The following is a 25641-nucleotide window of genomic DNA, read 5'->3' on the forward strand; positions in this document are numbered from 1 at the left end:
TCACAAACCATTTTTGTACCTAGAATGTTTACATTAGTGTTTGGTTCACAGTATTTTCAGAATTTCCACATAGTAGCTTTAAAATGTTCAAGCTGAACACCAGACAGTTATAAAGAAAACACCCAACAACATAGTTATGTATTCATTAAAGCCTAAGTATAGTCAAAATAAAAAAAATAAAAACTCAAAAATCAGTACAAGGGAAATGACTTACTATTAATGCACTGTGTCCCTTGTGCAAAAGGCTCCTGTATTTGTTAAAATTTTCCTCAATTCCACCCCGCCGCCCAAGGGAGCTGACATTTGCACTCATCAAGAGTGCCCGTCTATGCCTGCCGTTTCTGCCCAGCTCCTCCATCTTAGAAGGCGGTACTACAGCTTCTGTGAATAAAACATAATCTATGAATGGAGGACAGGCAGATGTTTGAAAGGTCTTCCCCCCTCCATTCATAGAAGCTGTAGCAACAGCTTCTATGAATGGAGTAGCTGGGCAGAAAGGGCAGGCTTATGGCAGGACACTGATGGGTGCAACAGACAGCTCCTTCAGTTCCATATTAACTCCCAATACAACAGAAGATTATGGTGGTGGGGTATATGATGGAAAATTTTAATGTCAGCAGCACAAGAGCTACAGCAGATTAATAGTAAGTAAACTCCCTTGTGCTGATTTTCGTGTTTTTTATTTTGACTACACTTAGGCTTTAATCTTTCAATAAGTTGTCTTTTTATAGTGGAGAGTCTACAGCATCCCTTTGTATTCTCTATGCATAATGCTGTAGGGAGCACCCTGTGATTGGAGAAGAATCCGTCACATGCCTATATAGATGATGACAAGCAACATGCTAATAGGAGCAGAGGGCACAGCAAGACCTGTTTGGCTGTTTTATTTAAAGCGGTAAATCCAAACACTTATTATTATAGAGGATTATTATTATGCAGGATTTATATAGCGCCAACAGCTTGCTCAGTGCTTTACAATATAAGGGAGACAATACAGCAACAATACAGTTCAATACAAGAGGGTTAGGAGAGCCCTGCTCCTTTGTTAAATTGTAACCCACCAATTCTTATATGTGGTGGCTGCAACTGAGGCTAGGAAAAGCCAGTATTCATTGATGACCCAGCCAGTAAGTCTGTTTCTTTCCAGACAAAGTATCAGTTAGAGGGTTGGAAAAAAACATTTAAACACTGCCAGGGGTGCTTGCAATGGTCAGCTTTGTTTATTTACATGAAACTTTTATCCTGAAAGGGAAGAAAACTGCTGGTCAATTGCTTAAAAAGTGTTATCTGGAGTTCAGCTTCAATTTATTAGTCAAGTCCTTTCACATCTGCTAGTCTAACACTACCCTCGCCCCAGACTGTCAATGTTGCTTTTCAAATGTGTCTGCTTTACTTCTTCATCCAGAAGGCAGACTACCTAAGACAGGAAATATATTACTGGTCAGTTCATCAGGTAAAATTTAGGAAAAATGCCTAAAAAAAGAAAACTAATGCAAAATTACATTTGTTTTTGGGTTTCATACCGCTTTAATTCTACAAGAACAAAAATGCATATCCTTAGTCTGGCTGTGCAGGATTGTATAAATCTCAGGATGCACTAGTTAGAATTACAAATCTTTTGATAGGTACTTCCCATGTATGTATTTCAATTGTTTATTTTGCAGTTAGTTTGGAGTTCAGCAATGGTCTATATTCTTACTCCGAAGGTTGTAATAATAACCTATCCCTTCCTGAGACCCCCTATGCCTAGCCTGAATAGCACAGCCAATTACTGCAGACAGTCTTCATCAGATAGCTGAACTCACCATACACTTGGCATTCAAAAATGTCTTTATTGCATGCAGAGCATTTAAGCAAACAATACAATATGGTGAATGATGATCTTAAACTGTTTAACGTGTTTAAAATGAATATTGGCTTTTCCTAGCCTCAGTGTGGGCCTTGAAGAGAAGATACAGAAGATCATAAAATATGTAAAGGAAATCACATCACACAAAGGGAAGGAAATACAAAAAATTACTTGCAATAAAAGCAACGGTCAAAGTTGCAGCATAACCAAAAGAGAACGAACGAAAGAACAGCATATGGTCTATATACAGTCATGACCAAAAATATTGGCACCGTTGCATTTCTGTCAGATAATGCACCACTTCCCCAGAAAATTGTTGCAATTACAAATGTTTAGGTATTACCGTGTTTATTTCTTCTGTTTGTATTGGTATGACAGAAAAAAGTGGAGAAACAAAAAGCCAAATCTGACACATTCCACACAAAACTCCAAAAATGGAGTGGACAAAATTATTGGCACCTTCTCAAACTTTTAAGAAATAACTGCATTCCAAGTTTGTGATTCTCTTGTAATTTGTACTTAAACTCACCTATATCAATTAACAGGTGCTGTCAATATAGAAATCACAGCAGCAACCAGTTAAAAGGGTGAAAAATGGACTTGACCTTTCTGTTGCGTGTCTCTGTGTGCCACGTGGAGCATGGAGAAGTGAAAGAATTGTCTGAGGATTTTAAAACAAAAATTGTGGAAAAAGCATAGACAATCTCAAGGTTACAAGTCCATCTGCAGAGATCTTTTTGTTCCTGTGTCCACTGTGTGCAACACTGTGAAGAGGTTTACAGCCCATGGCACTGTAGCTAATCTCCCTGGATGTGGACAAAAGAAGAAAAGTTGATCAAAGATTGCAACGAAGGATTGTTCAAATGGTGGTTAAACAAACAAACAATCTCAATCAGCTTCCAGGAAAATTCAAGCTAAACTTCAGGCACAAGGTACAATTGTGTCAGCTCACACTATACATCACCATCTGAGTGAACAGAGATGCTATGGTAGGAGACCCAGGAGAACTCCACTGCTGACATAGAAACATAAAAAAGCCAGACTGGAGTTTGCCAAAACTTACGTGAGGAAGCCAAAATCCTTTTGGGAGAATGTGCTGTGGACATACTAAACAAAATTACAGCTTTTGGTAAAGACCATCATTGTACTGTTTTCAGAAAAAGAAATGAGGCCTTTAAAGAAAAGAATACAGTTCCGACAGTTCAACATTGTGGAGGTTAACTGATGTTTTGGGGTTGCTTTGCTGCTTCAGGCACTGGATGTCTTGACCATGTGCATATCATTAGGAAATCTGAAGACTACCAAAGAATTCAGGGGTGCAATGTATGGCCCAGATTCAGAAAGTTGGGTCTCCATGAGAGGTCATGGGTCTTACAGCAGGACAATGACCCAAAGCACACATCAAAAATCACTCAGAAATGGTTTAAGAAAAAGCGCTGGAGAGTACTGAACTAGCCAGTAATGAGTCCAGGTCTCAATCTCATAGAGCACCTGTGGAGGGATCTCAAAACAGCAGTTGGGAAAAGGAACCCTTCCAGTCAGAGAGACCTGGAGCAGTTGGTGAAAGAAGAATAGTACAAAATTCCAGTAGAGAGATATAAGAAACGCATTGTTGGTTATAGGAAAAGATTGATTTCAGTTATTTTTTCCAGTGAGTGTGCTACCAAATATTAAATTGAGGGTGCCGATAATTTTGTCCAGTCCATTTTTGGAGTTTTACGTGGAATGTGTCAGATTTGACTTTTTGTTTCTCTACTTTTTTGTGTCATACCAATACAAACAGAAGAAATAAACACGATAATGCCTAAACATTTGTTATATACAAAATTATATATATCTATAGATACATATATGTGCCGCGCTCCATAAATCTATAAAAACTCATATGCAAGTGATTATAAAAATGATAACGTGAACAAAATTAATGTGCTTAAGAACAGTGCAACATATAGTGCATTTTAAAATAATATTAATCAAGCACTCAAAACACTTCCTAAATAGTCCTCTTTGTGCTTGTATAATTTTTCAGTGACAAATTCGGTGTATAGTGCCACACTTCCCGTGCTCTATATATAGGTGTGCGCTCACCTCCTTAATTAGCCAGGCAAAGTGGCTAAAAACACTTTTTGTCCTATCAGGACAGAGTGGGAATCTTCATATTATGTGCGTATTTCCATCCATATTCTGCCACCAGAGGTCTCCCTCCTTCCACACTTTAGCCTCAATGGGTGGTTTAGAGATGTTAAAGATGGTATTTCCTCCTCCCAGTACACCATGTAAGAAAGAGCCAAGATAGTGCCTTATCAGAGTCTCAGCAGCTAACAGAAGCATCTGGGTCAGATTTTCCAATTTCCAAAATGGCCCCTAAACATTTGTAATTGCAACAAATTTCTGGGCAAAGTGGTGCATTATCTGACAGAAATGCAGGGGTGCCAATATTTGTGGCCATGACTATACGTGCAAGCATCTGAATTGCCTATATACAGTAACTGCTAGAGGCAGCACAGCCTACGTGTATTAAAAGGAAAGGTCCACCTACTGTATATTGAGACTGATCTGAAAGACCCCTGTACTTGGAACAAAGCAATTTGTTTTAGGTATACTCTCATTTAAAATAGTCATCTAGACTTTTAATTATGTCTACATTTTATACATACACAATTATTTCACAAAACGTCTTGGACTCTATTGTTTTCAGCAATTTAGTGCTTAGCATTATCTTCCTTTTGTTTTACAGCTCCATGTCCTCCACAAGTGAATCCATTAGTAGTAAGTGAAGGAAACATATTTATTTCATGGGAGGGGTCACCATATGTTGATGAGTACCGCGTTTTGGAGATGGATAATGGTAATACGATATGCACAACACCAGGTCTGGCCTGTCAAACATCATTCACACCCAGCAACTTCCAAGTTATTGCTGTAAACCCATCAGGAGAAAGCAACCCGACCTTTGTTCCAGGTGATTTACATCCACAATATACTACTGCCTTGGAGTTCTAGGTCATCAGTACTTTCTAAAGAGTGTATACATCCTCCATCATTTTTATATTAATGTTCTGAGAGGTACAACTGTGTAGCAAGGGAAAGTTATATGTGCTTTAAATATCTGATCAGGTCAACTCAAATTGCTAATACATTGTTGCAATGTACAACGGCAACATATTTCTTTTACAAAAAGTTTATTAAGGTTTTTTCCAGAAATCACAAAACACAGCAGAGTGCAGTGATAGAAGAAATTGTAACAGAAAGAGTCATTAGCAAGTTGCAAACAAAAGCAACTATCAACGACAACAACAACAACGTATAAGAGTAGTAGAGAAAGAAAAGAGACTCCGAAGGTCCCATTAAACTGAAGGCAAAGCACAATCTAAACTGAGATCTGTTTTGTAAGCTATCCATGGGTCCCAGACTCTCAAGAACGTGATATGAGTGTCCATAAGAATGGTGGTAAGCTTCTCATGTACCATAGTCCCCATTAATCATTTAACTTCCCCAAGGGGGAGAAATTATTATTGCTAGCTCTAGCTAACATTTGGTGGGCAGGCAAGAAAACAAAGGCTACCCATATTGTAAAGTGCTGTGAAAACTTTTGGAGCTATATAAATCCTTTATAATAATAATTCCCTCTGGACCCCGAAAAGAGATGAAATAGGCTTATGCAGTAAGGCTTCCCATGGGTTATGGGCCAGGGAGGTATTTAGGACCAATCAAATCATAGCGTACACTTGCATCCAAAAATAAATCGCTTTAAGACAAGTTCACCAAATGTGGAATAATGTACCCTTTTCACAGTAACCACAGAAGCACGAAGAAGGTGCATTGGAAATGAATCAGGATAGACGATCAGAGGTCTTATACCAGTGGGAGAGCACCTAAAACACATTCTCTTGAGCGAAGATGTTCAGGGAGTATTTAGAGCTGGCGAGCCAAATGCTGTTCCACTGTACCTGATATAGGACCTTGATTAGGTCACTCTCCCATTTGGCTACATATGAGGGTTTACCCAAAGTCATAGAGTTCACAAGGGAAGAGTAAAGATCATAAACAAGGCCCCTAGAGTGTGGATCCTTGCTGCACCAACAATCAAAAGGTGTCAAACATAAAGTGGAGAAGGTTACGAACATAATGTGCGATTTGAAGATAACGATAAGCCTCAGATGGTGGTAACTGCCAGTATTTGCGCAATTAATCAAAAGATTTAAGCCCATTCAAAGCCAAGAGCTCAGACATATTTGATTCCCTGCTGATACCACCAGCAAAAGGCCAATGGGTTGTCATAAGCGGGAAAGGAATCGTGAGTGTGGAGAATACCCAACAAAGATAGATGAGGGGAAAGTAAATTGCTACAGTACTTAAATATAGTAGATATAAAAAGTCTACACACCCCTGTTAAAATGTCAGGTTTCTGTGATGTAGAAAAATTAGACAAAGATAAATAATTTCAGAACATAAACTAAAATAATGTTGCATAAGTGTGCACACCCTTAACCTAATACTTTGTTGAAGCACCTTTTGATTTTATTACAGCACTCAGTCTTTTTGGGTATGAGTCTCTCAGCATGGCACATCTTGACTTGGCAATATTTGCCCACTCTTCCTTGCAAAAACACTCCAAATCTGTCAGATTGCGAGGGCACGTCCTGTGCACAGCCCTCGTCAGATTACCCCACAGATTTTCGATCGGATTCAGGTCTGGGCTGTGGCTGGGCCATTCCAAAACTTTAATCTTCTGATGAAGCCATGCCTTTGTTGATTTGGATGTATGCTTTGAGTCGTTGTCATGTTGAAAGATGAAGTTCCTCTTCATGTTCAGCTTTCTAGCAGAAGACTGAAGGTTTTGTGCCAATATTAACTGGTATTTGGAACTGTTCATAATTCCCTCTACCTTGACTAAGGACCCAGTTCCAGCTGAGGAAAAACAGCCCCAAAGCATGATACTGCCACCACCATGCTTCACTATTGGGAGACTTCAGATGTGTTTTTGCAAAATTTAGCCGGGCTTGGATGTTTTTCTTTGTAAGAAAAGGCTTTCGTCTTGCCACTCTACCTATGGGGGCCCAGACATATGAAGAATACGGGAGATTGTTGTCATATGTACCACGCAGCCAGTACTTGCCAGATATTCCTGCAGTTCCTATAATGTTGCTGTAGGCCTCTTGGCAGCCTCCCAGACCAGTTTTCTTCTCGTCTTTTCATCAATTTTGGAGGGATGTCCAGTTCTTGGTAATGTCATTGTTGCGCCATATTTTCTCCACTTGATGATGACTGTCTTTACTGTGTTCCATGGTATATCTAGTGCCTTGGAAATTCTTTTGTACCCTTCTCCTGCCTGATACCTTTTAACAATGAGATCCCTCTGATGCTTTGGAAGCTCTCTGCGGACTATGGCTTTTGCTGTAGGATGCGACTAAGAAAATGTCAGGAAAGACCTAATACCTGAACTTTATTTGGGGTTAATCAGAGTTACTTTAAATGATGGCAGGTATGTTTATTTAACATTTAACATAATTTTGAATGTGATTGCTTAATTCTGAACATAGCTACATCTCCAGTTAAAAGAAGGTGTGCACACCTTATGCAACTACATTATTTTATTTTTTTATGTTTACTTCCCCCTCTAAAAGATTTCAGTTTGTTTTTCAATTGAGTTGTACAGTTTATAGGTCACATTAAAGGTGGAAAGAGCTCTGAAATGATTTATCATTGTCTCATTACTTTACATCACAGAAACCTGACATTTTAACAGGGGTGTGTAGACTTTTTATATCCACTGTACATCCCATAAGTGCAAGGTATGGGTAAGAATGAGGTCTGAGGCCTAAAAGGAGGGTTACAAATAAGGTTGTACACAGGCAAAGGGGAGCATTCAAAGATCGCCAGGTAGGCCCAGATGGGCATCTCCGAAGTGGAGTGGAGGGCAACCAGCGGGGCAAGTTTAATAATAGTAAAGTTTAATATTGAGTACCGCCAACCCACCATTCTACCTATGGCGATAAAGCGCTGATACTGGCAGTCTCGGGTGATGGTTATGAGATAACGTTTTTGCTGCTTGATGCCCAAAATGTGGTTTGGTACTGCTGTGGGTAAGACCCTGAAAAAGTGTAGAAGCTTTGGGAGATATGCTATGCGCAGGACATGAATCCTACATAATCAGGAAGCAGAGCGGGGGACAAAGAACGGTTCAGAGCCTTCCATTTAGCTTTGTTAACACAAAGCTGTGATAGAGACCCGAACTCCAAAAGGAGCACAAAAAAGTTTAGGAAGAAAAGTATGGGGCAAGGAAATGTATAAGAGGACATCATCAAAAACAGCATTAATTAATGCTGGACACCCGCTACTTCCAGGCCCTGAATGTCAGGATTTATTCAGATGACTGCAGCCAAGGGTTCCAGTGTGAAAAAAAAGAGGATAGGAGAGAGCAGCCTTGATGGGTACCTTGGCAGACTGGGAAAGGGTCAGAAGCAAAACCAGTGAACTATAATACAGAGGAGGGTCGGGCATACTGCACTGAGATCCAGGCCAAAAAAAGCATCATTAAAACCCCACAGATGAAGGGAAAAAACAAATAATCCCAGGAAAGGGAATTGAAAGCTTTGCACATGTCTAGAGACAATAGCATTGCTGGATTGGAGCAAGTCCTAGTCAGGTGAATAAGTTGGATGGCCCTGCGTACATTGTCACCTGCACGCCGCGAGGGTACGATCCCAACTTGGTCCTTATGGATGAGCTTGCCCATGAACACTTTAAGCCTATTAGTGAGGATTTTGACCAGTAGTTTCATCGTAGCTCCCAACTGTCCCTGATTTCGAGGGACTATCCCTGATTTGAAACAGAGTCCCTCTGTACCTCTTTCCTCCTTATTTGTCCCTCATTTTGGTCTGGTATATACACTTGTATATAAAATGCACTATTTATCTTTCAAAAAGGGTTTGGAAGTGATAAACCATTCATCCAGTTTCTAAATTTCTGCATTGGTAAATTTCAAAAACAAGTATAACGTAATAGTAGTGGTTAAAAAAAACACGTGTGGGTTTACCAATAATTTTTTTTGTCTAATTCTCTGTTAAGGGGGCATGGCAGGGGCAGGGGGTGTGTTCTATGCCTACATACTTTTGCTAATAGGTGGTCCTTGCTCCTATCGCAAAAAGTTGGGAGGTAAGATTTCATGACTATGTTTAGAAGCGGAATGGAACTATAGTTAAACCAAGTATGAGATGGAGAATGAGCATTTCAGAGAATTTTTTTTAAAATAAAAAAGCGCTGTGTAACTTTTGGGGTGGGGCATTCGGGCTTTTTGAGGCCATGGATAGCTCATGTTCCATTACGTCGAAATCCAAGAACTTGAGCTGATCGGACAGAATAATAAGAAAATCAAAGATTGCAGGAAAAAAAAGCTTCGGCCCACGAAGGACAGAGCGAGTCTGGAGCGGAATAAAACTACTCCAGGTGGTGGCAAAACTCTGCCAAGATCTCCACTGAATCACTCACGAGGAATCGCTGGCGAATGAGAAGAGCTATGGGCTGGTGAGACATTGTGAAGCAGCTCAGGCTCCTGACCAGCATAGTTCCCGCTTTACTGCTTTGTGTGTAAAACTTCTGTCTAGCCCACCAGAGACATTTTTCCGAAGTGTCAGGCAAAGGTTCAATTCCATTTTCGCCTTATCAAGGCGGAGTTTCATAGCGAAAGTGGGGTGAAATTTTTGGGCCTTGGAAGCCTTTTCCAGCTCGGATTGCAGTAAGACTCATCGTTGTTTTGGCCGCTGAGAGCCTGTAAGCTCTGCCTGCCTTTAACCAGCCCTTGGAGCTCTAGTCCTCCCACTAACAATGAGGTGCATTAATTTAGCTGAGACTAATGATGGGGCACTATTACTCCTAATGACACCACTGATGGGCCACTATTCCTTGCATTGACAAAAATGATTAGCATAGTTTTTCTCACTGACATCAACAATGGGCACAATTCCTCCAAATTACACCAATGATGAGGCACTATTCTTCCCAATGACACCAACAGTAGAGCACTGTTCCTTCCATGGATATCAAGCATGGGATGTTATTCCTCTGCCCACTGATTTCAGGTACTAGGTCATATTATACAGACCACCTAACCAAGGGGATTCTTTACTACCACTGACCACTTTTCTTTAACCACTTGACCTTCGGAAGGTTTTACCCCCTTCAGGACCAAAGCATTTTTGGTAATTCAGCACTCTGCTATTTTAACTGGCAATTGCTTGGTCATGCAACAATGTACCCATGTGAAATGTATGTTATTTTTTTCACAAATAGAGCTTTATTTTGTTACTGTTTTTTGTTTATATAGCAAAAAATTAAAAACCCAGTAGTGATTAAATACCGACAATTTAAAAAAAAAACATGTTTTTGCTACTGTTATAAAATTTTGCAAATAAATAATATTTCTTCATAAACTTAGGTCAAATGCGTTCTGCTCTATTTCTTTGAAATATAAAAAAAAATGAAGAATAAACAAACTCAGTGTATATTATTTAGTTTGTGTGAAGTTGAGTTGCCAGAAAGAAGCCTTTACTGCGTCAATGCCACAAAAAAAAGCCCAGTGAGGCATGTCAAGGTGTTGCCGGGCATATTGTAATCAAGTTTTTTGTGGAATTGGTGCAATTAAGGCTTTCTGGCAACTCGACCATGCATCTCATTTTTGTTCAAAGATCATCATGTTGTGCTCCTTATTAACAACTACACAGTCTTTTTCCAGAGCAGCCTGTATTTCTCCTGAGGTTACATGTGGGTTTTTCTTTGTATGCAGAACAATTCTTCTGGCTGTTGTGACTGCAATCTTTCTTGGTCTACCTGACCTTGACTTGGTATCAAGAGATCCCCAAATTTTTCACTTCTTAATAAGTGATTGAACAGCACTGACTGGTATATTCAATGCTTTGGATATCTTTTTATATCCTTTTCCATCTTTATAAAGTTCCATTACCTTGTTACGCAAGTCTTTTGACAGTTTTTTTTCTGCTCCGCATGACTCTGTATCTTGCCTACTCAGTATATCCATGTGAGACCTAACATACTCATTGACTGTTTATACACAGACACCAATTGCAATCTAAAAAGCCACAGCTGTGGAAAATTAACCTTTAATTGTCATTTTAACCTGTGTCTGTACCAAGGCCAAACATTCCAGGGTATGTAAACTTTTGATCAAGGTAATTTCTGTTATCATTATGATTTAAAAAGGAGCCAAACAACTATGTGATAATAACTGGCTTATTATGATCACTACCCTTAAAATAAAAGACAGTTTTTTGGCATGTTCAGTCATATTTTCAATATCATTGCCAACATTTCACAATTTATGCCAGGGTATGCAAACTTTTGAGCACAACTGTATATGTGATTTCCAGATAGGGGGCGTAAGCCTGCCTCGCTGTACTGTCATTTGCTCCCTTGCATACCAATTCATGGCTGGGACCCGCTGATTGGCGGAACAAGGGACAGGAGAGAGACCTGTGCATGTAAACAACACAGATCTATCTCCTGCCAGTGGGGATGTGGCGGTTTATGTCTCTCTGCAAAGCAGGGAATAAAAACTGGCACATCTCCTACTAAAACAGCACACTGCACACAACACCCTAGGCATACAGTTAATTATTTGAGTGTCCCAGATGTTAGCCCCTTGCTACCCAGTGTCATTAATACAGTGACAGTGCATTTTATTAGTACTGATAACTGTATTAGTGTCACTTGTGATGCCAATGTCAGTCATCAATCGCAGCCATTACTAGTTAAAAAAAAAAAAAATTCCAGCATACATAGCATAGATGCTATAAATGTCACGCAAAGCAATTAATATACACATTTATGGGGTTTTTTTTATTTATAGGATATGTTTTGTACCAAAAAGTAAAAAGTATTTTTTTCAAAATATTTAGTCTTTTTTCATTTATAGTGCAAAAAATACAAAACCCAGTGGTGATCAAATACCATCAAAAGAAAGCTCTGTTTGTGTGAAAAAATGAAATTTCATTTAGGTACAGTGTTGCATGACCACACAATTGTCAGTTTACCTGCCTGGCGGTATTCCCAAGTGTAACTTGGGGTACACTTTCAATACCAAAAGTGGTAACCCCGAGCTACACTCGGGAATACCCTGCAGCGTTGTTCCAGGATCCCTGTATCACTTACCTTGTCCTGCGCTCCTGCGATGTCCCCCCTGCAGCGTCCCCGGCCATCTCCTCCGGCCAATGCCGGCATCTGTCTTCTGGGTTTTGTTCCCTGCGAGCATCGGGACGTACGGGGGCCAGAACTTCAAAACGTTTAAAAGTGACATTCACTCAATACACTAAAATCACATAGTAAACCATTACTGTATCAAAGCATTTCACATACATTTTGTCCCTAGTGCTTTGTCATGTGCCCTGCCTGCATTTTTACAGTTCTTTCTGCCTGAAAACTGAGAAAAGTCCATGGCATCCAAAAAGCGTCCCTTTAGGTGAAAAGCGATTTTAGACCAGCTAGAGAACAGTGATAGTAAATTAGAACCACTTGCAGAATTGAGTGATAATGATTCGTAGGGAAATTCTTCATCAGACACTGAAAACGATTTTGCGACTAAGCTCAGTGATGTTCGAACTTGGCGCTATATTTCAAATTTCAGTGTTTTTGGTTTGATTACATTATTGAATTAAATAATAATTTTTTATGATTATTTTATATATTATAATTTATGATTTTGTGTTTCAAATTTTATCATACCCGGGATGTTTACTAGACTCTTGTTCGGACAGATTTCAGTGAGTTATTCCTAAAAATTACAGGCCTACAATAAAAAAATGACATATTTCCATGCAAAAAAAATTACCGCTTTGAGTACAAAAATATTGACATAATCAGACCGCTAGGGAGGTTAAAGTAGTGCAGTGCCTATAGCAAAAAATGGCTTGGTCATGAAGGGGGGTAAATCTTCAGAAGGGCGAGTGGTTAATGAGTGCAAGATTTCTCTGACAGTTTTGAATTGTTCACACATATATTGGATTGATTTATATAGGGTAATATTGTAGCACAGTACAATCCTTTCTTTACACAGTTTTGCAAGGTTGATTAACACTTTGTGACACTGTTGCTGGTTAGATTGGTTAGTGTATGGTGAGCACAAGAGTTATCCAAGTTTTTCATTGTTGTATGGTTTTATATATTTTCTGAAACATTTTGAATTGCATGAACAGATTTATTTGAAATCACTTACAGACATAAACAAATTGTGACCTCATCAGCAGAGATTATGTTTTAGGGCAAAACATACTTTAATGTTATCAATTTAAATTGTATCTTTTTATGTTTTTTCCCTACAGGATATACAGTAATAAATAATCCATAATGAAGATGCATTGTATCTCTGCTACTACAGTTTTTTTTTTTTTATCAACTGGTACTTCGGCATCAGTAAAACTTTATCTGCTTTTGTGAAACAGTAAAATGTTTCTTTGAAACAAATGCTTTTACATTTATTTCACCTTGCATATATTGCTATGTATTTTAGTATTACTATCCTAAATGTTATGTATGATCCTTCAAAAATGCTATCATTTAATAAAATATTTTTAGTGCTCCAGCCATTTGCTACCCTTTTCCATTTATTATTTCAACAAATAACACAACTTGGAATTTGCTCATGAGACAGTGATTTTACATTTCTAGTTCTACAGTATTCTCGGTCATAGAAAGTAACAATCTGATATATTTACCTCATCAACTTGTGTGGGATTTTTTAAAGATAAGCCACATAAATTGCAATCAGTTTAAGATGAAGAACTGCTTAAGGGATTTGCCTTGAAGCCCTCAGAAGAACAGAGAGGAGCCCTCATACAAATGAAAAATATCAAAGCACAGAGAAGAACGCATAGTTTAGCATGTCTGTTCAGCTGAAGTGGGTGTTCAGCTGAAGTGGAGTTAAGGTTCTGGTGTTTGGAGTACAGTGGGGATCGAAAGTTTGGGCACCCCAGCTAAATATTTGTATTAATGTGCATAAAGAAGCCAAGGAAAGATGGAAAAATCTCCAAAAGGCATCAAATACAGATTAGACATTCTTATAATATGTCAACAAAAGTTAGATTTTATTTCCATCATTTACACTTTCAAAATAACAGAAAACAAAAAAATGGCGTCTGCAAAAGTTTGGGCACCCTGCAGAGTTAATATCTTGTACTGCCCCTTTGGCAAGTATCACAGCTTGTAAACGCTTTTTGTAGCCAGCCAAGAGTCTTTCAATTCTTGTTTGAGGTATCTTTGCCCATTCTTCCTTACAAAAGTCTTCCAGTTCTTTGAGATTTCTGGGCTGCCTGTCACGCACTGCTCTTTTAAGGTCTATCCATAGATTTTCAATTATGTTGAGGTCAGGAGATTGTGAAGGCCATGGCAAAACCTTCAGTTTACGCCTCTTGATGTAATCCCCTGTGGATTTCGAGGTGTGTTTAGGATTATTATCCATTTGTAGAAGCCATCCTCTCTTTAACTTCAGCTTTTTCACAGATGGCATCAAGTTACCATCCAAAATTTGCTGAAATTTTATTGAATCCATTTTTCCTTCTACTCGTGAGATGTTCCCTGTGCCACTGGCTGCAACACAACCCCAAAGCATGATTGATCCAACCCCATGCTTAACAGTTGGACAGAGGTTCTTTTCATTAAATTCTGTGCCCCTTCTTCTCCAAACGTACCTTTGCTCATTCCGGCCAAAAAGTTAAATTTTAACCTCATCGGTCAACAGAACTTGTTTCCAAAATGCATCAGGCTTGTCTATATGTTCATTTGCAAAGTTCAAACGATGATTTTTGTGGTGAGGACGTAGAAGAGGTTTTCTTCTGATGACTCTTCCATGAAGACCATATTTGTTCAAGTATCTCTTTATAGTGGAATAGTGTACCACAACTACAGTGTCTGCCAGATCTTTCTGGAGGGATCGTGCAGTCAAACGTGGGTTTTGAATTGTTTTTCTCACAATCCTGCGAGCTGTTCTGTCTGATATTTTTCTTGGTCTTCCAGATCTTGCTTTAACTTCCCTTTTCCTGATGACTGCCATTTCTTAATTACATTCCGAACAGAGGATATTGACATCTGAAAACGCTTTGCTATCTTCTTATAGCTTTCTCCAGCTTTGTGAGCGTCAACTATTTTCAGTTTCAGTTTTCTAGACAACTGCTTAGAAGAACCCATGGTGCTGATTGTTGGGGCAAGGTCAGATGAGTCTGGGCATTTAAAACCTTTGAGATTGACATCACCTGGTCTTCCCAGACGATGATTGAGAACAATCCATGACACTGGCAGGTCTCAGCTTAGCAAAGGGGGCAGTGCATGCTATAAATTCTGCAGGGTGCCCAAACTTTTGCAGACGTCATTTTTTTGTTTTCTGTTATTTTGAAAGTGTAAATGATGGAAATAAAATCTAACTTTTGTTGACATATTATAGGAATGTCTAATCTGTAATTTGATGCCTTTTGGAGATTTTTCCATCTTTCCTTGGCTTCTTTATGCACATTAATACAAATTTTTAGCTGGGGTGCCCAAACTTTCGATCCCTACTGTACATGATGGAATAGGAGCACTCACACCACCCTGCTGGTCTTCGGCTTCCTCCCGTTAAAAGACACCTCACCATCTTCTGTGCAGTAATGAGATACTGATGCCTGGGGAATGAGTTTCTGGGAAGCTTACCTCCATCATCAACCACAGCAACTATACATTGTCGGTGGATTTTTAAAGAACTTTCTTAGGAAACTAATTGGCAGTGGATAACTGTCTAATTGGCAGCAGTTTGCCAGACCCACACTGTTATATGGTCTTGAGCTCCAAATCGCTGAAACTTTTTTTTCCAGAGTATCTCTATATAAAACTAGTGAACTTTTAACAATAGACAGTGTAAAAAAAAAATATATATAAATATATATATATAAATATATATATATATATATATATATACAGTCAGGTCCATAAATATTGGGACATCGACACAATTCTAACATTTTTGGCTCTATACACCACCACAATGGATTTGAAATGAAATGAACAAGATGTGCTTTAACTGCAGACTGTCAGCTTTAATTTGAGGGTATTTACATCCAAATCAGGTGAACGGTGTAGGAATTACAACAGTTTGCATATGTGCCTCCCACTTGTTAAGGTACCAAAAGTAATGGGACAATTGGCTTCTCAGCTGTTCCATGGCCAGGTGTGTGTTATTGCCTCATTATCCCAATTACAATGAGCAGATAAAAGGTCCAGAGTTCATTTCAAGTGTGCTATTTGCATTTGGAATCTGTTGCTGTCAACTCTCAAGATGAGATCCAAAGAGCTGTCACTATCAGTGAAGCAAGCCATCATTAGACTGAAAAAACAAAACAAACCCATCAGAGAGATAGCAAAAACATTAGGCGTGGCCAAAACAACTGTTTGGAACATTCTTATAAAGAAGGAACGCACCGGTGAGCTCAGCAACACCAAAAGACCCGGAAGACCACGGAAAACAACTGTGGTGGATGACCGAAAAATTCTTTCCCTGGTGAAGAAAACACCCTTCACAACAGTTGGCCAGATCAAGAACACTCTCCAGGAGGTAGGTGTATGTGTGTCAAAGTCAACAATCAAGAGAAGACTTCACCAGAGTGAATACAGAGGGTTCACCACAAGATGGAAACCATTGGTGAGCCTCAAAAACAGGAAGGCCAGATTAGAGTTTGCCAAACGACATCTAAAAAGCCTTCACAGTTCTGGAACAACATCCTATGGACAGATGAGACCAAGATCATCTTGTACCAGAGTGATGGGAAGAGAAGAGTATGGAGAAGGAAAGGAACTGCTCATGATCCTAAGCATACCACCTCATCAGTGAAGCATGGTGGTGGTAGTGTCATGGCGTGGGCATGTATGGCTGCCAATGGAACTGGTTCTCTTGTATTTATTGATGATGTGACTGCTGACAAAAGCAGCAGGATGAATTCTGAAGTGTTTCTGGAATATTATCTGCTCATATTCAGCCAAATGCTTCACAACTTATTGGACGCAGCTTCACAGTGCAGATGGACAATGACCCAAAGCAGACTGCAAAAGCAACCAAAGAGTTTTTTAAGGGAAAGAAGTGGAATGTTATGCAATGGCCAAGTCAATCACCTGACCTGAATCCGATTGAGCATGCATTTCACTTGCTGAAGACAAAACTGAAGGGAAAATGCCCCAAGAACAAGCAGGAACTGAAGACAGTTGCAGTAGAGGCCTGGCAGAGCATCACCAGGGATGAAACCCAGCGTCTGGTGATGTCTATGCGTTCCAGACTTCAGGCTGTAATTGACTGCAAAGGATTTGCAACCAAGTATTAAAAAGTGAAAGTTTGATTTATGATTTTTATTCTGTCCCATTACTTTTGGTCCCTTAACAAGTGGGAGGCACATATGCAAACTGTTGTAATTCCTACATCGTTCACCTGATTTGGATGTAAATACCCTCAAATTAAAGCAGACAGTCTGCAGTTAAAGCACATCTTGTTTGTTTAATTTCAAATCCATTGTAGTGGTGTATAGAGCCACAAATGTTAGAATTGTGTCAATGTCCCAATATTTATGGACCTGACTGTATTTATACAGTGGGGCAAAAAAGTATTTGCTCAGCCACCAATTGTGCAAGTTCTCCCACTTAAAAAGATGAGAGAGGCCTGTAATTGGCATCATAGGTAGGCCTCAACTATGAGAGACAAAATGAGAAAACAAATCCAGACAATCACATTGGCTGATTTGGGACAAATTTATTTGCAAATTATGGTGGAAAATAGGTATTTGGTCACCTACAAAGAAGCAAGATTTCTGGCTCTCACAGACCTGTACCTTCTTCTTTAAGAGGCTCCTCTGTCCTGCACTCATTACCTGTATCAATGGCACCTGTTTGAACTTATTATCAGTATAAAAGACACCTGTCCACAACCTCAAACAGTCACACTCCAAACTCCCCTATGGTGAAGACCAGAGGTGTCGAAGGACACCAGAAACAAAATTGTAGACCTGCACCAGGCTGGGAAGACTGAATCTGCAATAGGCAAGCAGCTTGGTGTGAACAAATCAACTGTTGGAGCAATAATTAGAAAATGGAAGACATACAAGACCACTGATAATCTCCCTCGATCTGGGGCTCCACGCAAGATCTCACCCCGTGGGGTCAAAATGATCACAAGAACAGTGAGCAAAAATCCCAGGACCACACGGGGGGACCTAGTGAATGACCTGCAGAGAGCTGGGACCAACATAACAAAGTCTACCATCAGTGACACATTACACCGCCAGGGACTCAGATCCTGCAGTGCCAGACATGTCCCCCTGCTTAAGCCAGTTTATGTCCGGGCCCGTCTGAAGTTTGCTAGAGAGCATTTGGATGATCCAGAAGAGGATTGGGAGAATGTCATATGGTCATATGAAACCAAAATAGAACTGTTTGGTAGCAACACAACTCGTCGTGTTTGGAGGAGAGAGAATGCTGAGTTGCATCCAAAGAACACCATACCTACTGTGAAGCATGGGGGTGGCAGCATCATGCTTTGGGGCTGTTTCTCCGCAAAGGGACCAGGACGACTGATCCATGTACAGGACAGAATGAATGGGGCCATGTATCGTGAGATTTTGAGTGCAAACCTCCCTCCATCAGCAGGGGCATTGAAGATGAAACGTGGCTGGGTCTTCCAACATGACAATGATCCCAAACATACCGCCCGGGCAAGGAAGGAGTGGCTTCGTAAGAAGCATTTCAAGGTCCTGGAGTGGCCTAGCCAGTCTCAAGATCTCAACCCCATAGAAAACCTTTGGAGGGAGTTGAAAGTTCGTGTTGCCCAGCGACAGCCCCAAAATATCACTGCTCTAGAGGAGATCTGCATGGAGGAATGGGCCAACATACCAGCAACAGTGTGTGCCAACCTTGTGAAGACTTACAGGAAACGTTTGACTGTAAGTCTTCATTGCCAACAAAGGATTTATAACAAAGTATTGAGATGAACTTTTGATATTGACCAAATACTTATTTTCCACCATAATTTGCAAATTAATTCTTTCCAAATCAGCCAATGTGATTGTCTGGATTTTTTTTCTCATTTTGTCTCTCATAGTTGAGGTCTATCTATGATGCCAATTACAGGCCTCTCTCATCTTTTTAAGTGGGAGAACTTGCGCAATTGGTGACTGACTAAATACTTTTTTGCCCCACTGTATATACACACATATATACACACACACGCATATCAATAAATTAGAATATCATCAAAAAGTTATTTTTGTTTCAGTAATTCAATTCAAAAAGTGAAACTCGTACATTATATAGATTAATTACACACAGAGTGATATATTTCAAGCATTTCTCTTTTAATTTTGATGATTATCTGGGGAGCAGTGGAAAGGCCAAATGGCTGAGTCACAAAGTGAAAAGGACAGTCACTCACCACAAAACAAAAATCACTGGTGCGGGGGAAAAAAAATGGGGATATGAAAGTAGGTGTCCTTGATGCCTATCGGCACAAGAAGATCATCCTGCTGCTGGGATGCAATGACTGACCTTTCCAATTCAGTTTAAAAATTTTTAATCTGGGGGTGTGGCCAGGCAGATGGAGTGATAGCAGCACCTCTGCATAGCTCTCGGCCCGGATCTCCTTTGCGGGCTCTTCTCCCTCCTACAGGCTCTCTTCCGCCCTCCACATGGGCAAAAATCAGTACCGGACCCCCGGAGATCTGCGGGGGACCGGTCTGACGGGGACTTAAGCAGGTATATGTCCCGATCCTCGGCCGAGGCCTCGGGCCTGCAAGATGGCGCTGGCACCTCTCCCTCCCTCATCCTCCCAGAACACGGAGCTCCAGGAAGAAGGGCAGGTAAGCCCCCGGGGCTCCCCCCTGCACAAAGGGATCCCATCAGCCTCCCACAGGGCACACAGGGTTCACAGGCTATGCAGACACCTCGCAGCCCTTCCCCAGCATCTCTCTGCTCTGAAGATGGCTGGGACCTGCAGTCCCTGCACTCTTACATCAAATCTCTCCCTACAAAGGCAGATTTTGAACACTGTGTGAAACGTATTGAAAGCACACACAAGCAGGAAATTTCAGATCTTAAACGAGACATTTGCGTGCGTATGGAAGAGATTGAAAATACTGCTCATGGCCTGTGTAAAGCCTTACACTCTCATGAAGAGACTTTTAACTCCCACACGGTATTAATACAACAGCTCATGTACAAACAGGATGACATTGAGAACAGGAACCGCCGTAATATTATACGGATTCGGGGCATACCTGAAACCATTGAATCTAAAGATTTGGCTGCAGCAGTTACCGCCATATTTAATCAATTACTACAACAAGCTAAAGATGCCCATATTGAGCTGGACCGCGTACATCGCATGTTGGGCCCTAGAAACCCTGATCCATCTTTTGTCCATGATACCCTTTGCAGGGTCCACTACTTCAAGGTCCAGGACTCCATTATGCGTGCAGCTAGCACGCAGGATACCATCCTCTTCAATGAACTGCCAGTGATGCTCCTCCCTGACCTCTCTGACCAGACACTAGCCATGCGCAGGGCCCTGCGCCCTCTCAGTCAGATGTTACAGTAGAGGCATATTCGCTACCAGTGGCGGCTCCCGTTTCAAATAAACACCTCTCAGAATAGAAAATCAGCATAATTTTGTACTCCTGGGGACCTGCCCACATTTCTCAGTGTTCTAGTTGCCTCAAGTGTCTCTCCCGTATTGGCCCTTCCGGCTCCCAACCCCAGGCCTCCCATTTTCCTCGCCCTGGCAGCGGTCTGATCGCAGGAAGAAGAAACGTTCCAGATCTTCCTCCCAGCAGATCCCAAAGGCCTGTTCCCCTTTCCGAGTCAACTGGGAGGTTTCTTCCCTCCTTTTTCTTCCAGATTTTGATGTAACCTGTTGCTTGCTCTTTTTGGACCTGTGCCTTATACTTAAGCCAGTTGTTTGTTGGGCTCTGGGGCTGTGGCTTGGGGCTGGTCCTTGGGTTTCGCCACCAACGTTTGCTGTGGCGGATGGAGACGCCTTCAGCCATAGTCTCAGAGGTCCTGGGCCCTCTCATTATTTTTTTGGTTTATTCACACCCAGTCATTACTTGGTTATGCTTATGTTTATTGTCGGGAGGGGGGGGCTAGGGGTTCTCCCCTTTTTTTTTGTGTTCTCATACCTGTTCAAGGGTTTACTCAACATGTTTCATTGGAGGAGGTCATCCTCAACGAGGGTGGCCTTTCTCTAGGTTATCTGCCTGCGGGAGACCTGGGTCAGGATCGGATACATGTGCCTCTGACGTTCCCCACCTAGGCCTTCAGTGTATTACGTAGTACCACACTGTATGTTATCTAGACAGTTCATCTGTCTATTCGTTTTTTCCGCTCATTTTCCTTCTTTTTCTGCTCTTTCCTTCTCAGCTTTTTCTCCCTTTTTCACTAATTCTCTCTTTTACCCTTTCCTCCTCCCCCCTTTTTTTTATCGTTTATCCCCCCCTCCCCCTCCCTTTTTTTTGTTTTTTTTGTTTTTCTCTCTCCTCGGGAGTCGGGGATGGTTTGGCAGAGCGCCATTGGTGATACACTTTCCTCCTATTTCCTCTACCTCAGATAATTATGACCCTGATCAAATTTTCCTCTATTAATTTCAGGGGCTTTAACACCCCAGAGAAGAGGAGCCAAATGCTATACCATTTCCATAAACATAAATCGCAGATCTTGCTCCTCCAGGAGACTCATTTTCGCTCCGATAGTATCCCAGCCCTCTGCAATCGCTATTATACACAATGGTATCATAGTACTCATCCGCAGGCATGATCCAGGAGGTGTATTGGTAGCTTTTCATCATATGTTTGGCCTGGAGGTCTTGGACTCACTAGTTGATCCAGCTGGTCGCCATCTCTTCCTAAAATTGAAATATCGTAATTTCATCTTTACAGTGGCGAATGTTTATACCCCCAATCAAGATCAGGCTACATTTCTCACAGCGGTCCTTTCCAAGTTGGCCGCTTTTGGGTGTCCCTGTTTCATTGTCGGAGGAGACTTCAACATAGCTCTCTCTCCGGATCTAGATACCTCTGCAGGTAAATCTCCTTCCTCCTCGTCGGTCTTCAAGTCAAGTCACGTTTGCACGACTTACACTTAGTGGACGTCTGGCGTATCCAACACCTTTTGGAGCGAGACTATAGTTTTTACTCCACAGCTCATGCGTCCTATAGTCGTATAGACTATTTCTTTGTTTCACAGTCTTTTCTAGATTATCCAACTTCATCCTCTCTCGGTCATTTCTTATGGTCGGACCACGCCCCAATCTATCTTACACTTTAAGACAGACCTTCGCCTTTACCTCACTTCTCGTGGCGCTTGAATGATACTCTGCTCAAAGATTCTCTATGTGTCGTGGAGGTTACGAAGACCATCCAAGGCTTTGTTTTTGATCACGCATTGGACACTACCGGCCCCTTAATGCAATGGGAGACCCTTAAATGTGTCCTTCGAGGTGTAGGACAGAAGAGAATAGAACAAGGGTCATGGGCTATGCCCTTGGAACAGACTACAAGGGTCTCACAGATTACCATATACGCAACAGGCTTCATGGCAGGGCCCTCCAGTACAAAAAAAGCTTAAAAAAGTTTCACATTTCTTTTCCACTGCATCTTTAAAGACTGGTACCAACAGGGACCCATTGAGGCAGGCAAAAGTGGTATCCACAGAGGGAACTGCCTATTATAAGACTTTTCCATGGAGTATTGCTGAGAAAATTTTTTTAGGAGGTATAACAAAAAAAAAAAAAAAAAAAAAAGGCCTCCTCAACTATAGAGTTCATAGGAAAGGTTTTGCTTGGACAGCTTTTGGAGCCTTCTTATTGCCCATACTGGTAACTTTTGATTTTAAGCTGGCCCTACAACATATATATATACAGTATATACAATTTTCTTCAGTTTCCTTTAGATTTACCTATATAGTGCACAAGCCTGTCTGCATACAAATTGAATGTGTTTAGGTTTGACCTCATATTATATGGTTGTGGTAAATCTAAAGGAAAATTGTCTAATGTATGGCAAGCCTTAGAGTGAGCAGAAGAGCAACTCATCCACCAGCACAGATTGCGTGTCTGAGGTTAGGATAAAGAACGGCCGACATAGCCTTCTCTCCCATAGCATTTTCTGAGACAAAAGGAAAGCCGACTTACTTTCTTCATCTTTTAAAACATCCTACTCCACTTCCTGTAGGGAAACAGGAGACAGACTATATTCTGACTCCAACTGTTGTATTAGTGTCTTATCCTTTCCTGACACCTCTATGCCTGGCCTGTATAAGCAGATAAAATCACTGCGGGCAGTCTTTATCAGATAGCTGAACTGACCAAACACCTGTTTTCTCAACCACTAAATCCTTATAGCATTTAGCAGGTTAACAACAGACAACAGATGCAGCAGATGATTGAAAAGAAGGTATTTGCAGGTTAAAACATGGTAATGTGTCCCTGGATGCGATTTCATGTGGCCTAGAGACAAGTGGCCATATTCATCCCAAGAAGAAAGTGTACAAGACAGAAAAAGCAAGTGCATCACAGGTGGGAGGGATCAGGATGGAAAATAGAAAAGGAAGGTGCAATAACCAAAATGACTACAAGATGGCAGCATATTGCATAACTGTGCTTTGCATTATATTGTTACACAATAAGTGTGACAGCACACTCCCAGTCTGGTATTGTAAAATACCACTATACTATAAAATAACAGTAGTTATGCAAGCAAATAAACAATAGTGAAATTTGCAGTTGTTCTGAAGACCTGAAAGACAAAGAGGGAAAAACATGCATATATATGCAACAAAAAAATAACTGCAATAAGGTATCAAGTAATGTCCATGATCATTCAAGGCACATTCTTCTTGAGGTGAGACAGGATCCAACAATCCAGATAAGCAACTCCAGTTCCCAAAGGGCAAGAGCAAAACAAGCTCTGTGATGGGTCTGCTGAAAGTCTTTACAGTACCTTGTCTAGCAACTTTCACCTCTATCTTACGTAAGTTATCATCATAACTAGGAATGGTCTTTACAATGAGCCCCATGGGCCATTCAGTTCTTTCAGCTTGCTGGTCTCTGAGCAGAACAAGGTCTCCAACATGAAGATTAGGGATCAGATTTTGCCATTTTCTGCATCCTTGCAGAAGAGAAAGATACTCTATTTTCCAACGATTCCAGAAGCAGTTGGCGAGATGTTGTACTCGCTTCCATTGATCATGGTCTAGGTTCCCTGCGTTAAAGTATGCAGGTGGAAAAGAAACAGACCCAGGCTTCTGGGTAAGAAGAACAGCTGGAGTACGGATGGCTGGAGACTCTGGATCTGTAGACACTGGAATAAGTGGTCTTGAATTAATTATGGCAGACACTGGCCAGGTGGTTTGATCTGCAGGATTAAGCTCTGTTGGAACATGATGCCATTATTCAGGCCGTGAGGATTTTCTGATTCTTTCTACACAGTTGCTGACATAGATATAGAAGTGTTTTGTCTGATTGTATATGTATCCCAAAACAACTTTGCTGTCTGTCGAATTTGATGTCATCTATCTGAATGTCTAGTTCACACAGTATAAAATCTGCAATTTCTACAGCTAGCACAGTCCCAGACAGTTCAAGCCTGGGAGTTGTGTGCTCAGGCTTAGGTGCTAGCTTAGCTTTGCCAAACAGAAACCCTACCTGGATTTGATTGAGAGAGTATCTTACCTTGAGGCAGGCAACAGCTACTGTGGCGTCAGTGGATGCATATGAGAAGATGTGAATATCTCTTCTCTGACAGCAAGGGAAGCTGAAGTGTAGCATCGTGGGATTTCAATTCCATCTAATTTAGTAGAGATTGTTTTCAGGACTCCTATTTTGAATGTTTGTCTGTTAGTAGGGGAGCATCCCACTCTTTAATAGTCTCAAATCAATCTTGGAGTGGAGACCACACGTTGTTGTCGGCAAAATTCCTGGACAAGTCTCATAGCGGATTTCAGAAGGTTGGAATATAGGACGCCCTGAGAAATGGCCAGGTACTTTTATGCCCAAAACAAGATTGGGGATACTTCCCTCAACAAGGATCTGCTGTGAGTCCCACCCTGGTTCTGAACATAGGCCACTGCAGCCCTGTTGTCTGTCTGTAATAAGAGTGACTTCCTCATGAGATGGGGCCAAGAGGGAAATAGCCATCCAGGCAGCTCTCAGTTGCAGGATGTTGGAGACTACATTTGATTTGTTGCACTGCCACCTTCCCTGAATCATTCTGCCTTCGGAGTGGGCGCCCCAACCCAACCTACTTGCGTCAAATGTAAGAATGGTTCAGGAGGTAGGGCCAAGGTGGCAGTGGTTTAGAAGGTTTTATGATCTTGTCCACCACCATACATTGACCTTCATTTCCAGAATTATAATGTTTGATGACAAAGTCTTCTTCCTCCTTTGGGAAAGAAACCCGTGTTGGTTTGTCTGAAGATGCCAACAGGCTCACTTCACTTCAAAATGCAGGAGGAGAAGGATACTAGGAGACTGAGGAATGCTGATGCTGACATGAGCTTGCTAGCCAGTGCTCTTCTCACTTTCTCTATGATCACTGGAATATTCTTTGGTGGAAGTGACACGGACTATTCTGGGTGTTGAATAGGGCTTCCAGATATACCATACTTTGTTTGGGAATGAACTGGCTCTTGGTGTGATTGATCAACCATCCAAAACTGATCAAGGTATTTATGACTTCTTGGAGGTGTATTTTCAGAGTTTCCCTGTCTTGAGACAAGATTAGGATGGC

At 41.0% G+C, this 25641-nt stretch overlaps 1 protein-coding gene and 1 pseudogene across 1 annotated transcript in view; one reads left to right on the top strand and one right to left on the bottom strand.

Annotated features, from left to right (window-relative positions):
- The window catches only part of LOC149450900 (uncharacterized), a 222272-nt gene extending 208828 nt beyond the window's left edge, over positions 1–13444 (top strand). Inside the window, exons 46-47 of the mRNA XM_089691268.1 lie at positions 4587–4811; positions 13183–13444. Coding sequence (XP_089547394.1) covers positions 4587–4811; positions 13183–13208 — 251 coding nt within the window. The 3' untranslated portion in view covers positions 13209–13444. The remainder of the gene's footprint in view (positions 1–4586; positions 4812–13182) is intronic.
- Positions 13445–24786: 11342 nt separating this feature from the next.
- Positions 24787–25515, bottom strand: LOC149450901 (uncharacterized; annotated as a pseudogene).
- Between the last annotated feature and the right edge of the window lie 126 nt (positions 25516–25641).

This window comes from Staurois parvus, unplaced genomic scaffold (assembly GCF_062004578.1).
Source record: "Staurois parvus isolate SC_StPar_1 unplaced genomic scaffold, SC_StPar_1.0 ptg000560l, whole genome shotgun sequence".
In the NCBI taxonomy this organism is placed as follows: Eukaryota; Metazoa; Chordata; class Amphibia; order Anura; family Ranidae; genus Staurois; species Staurois parvus.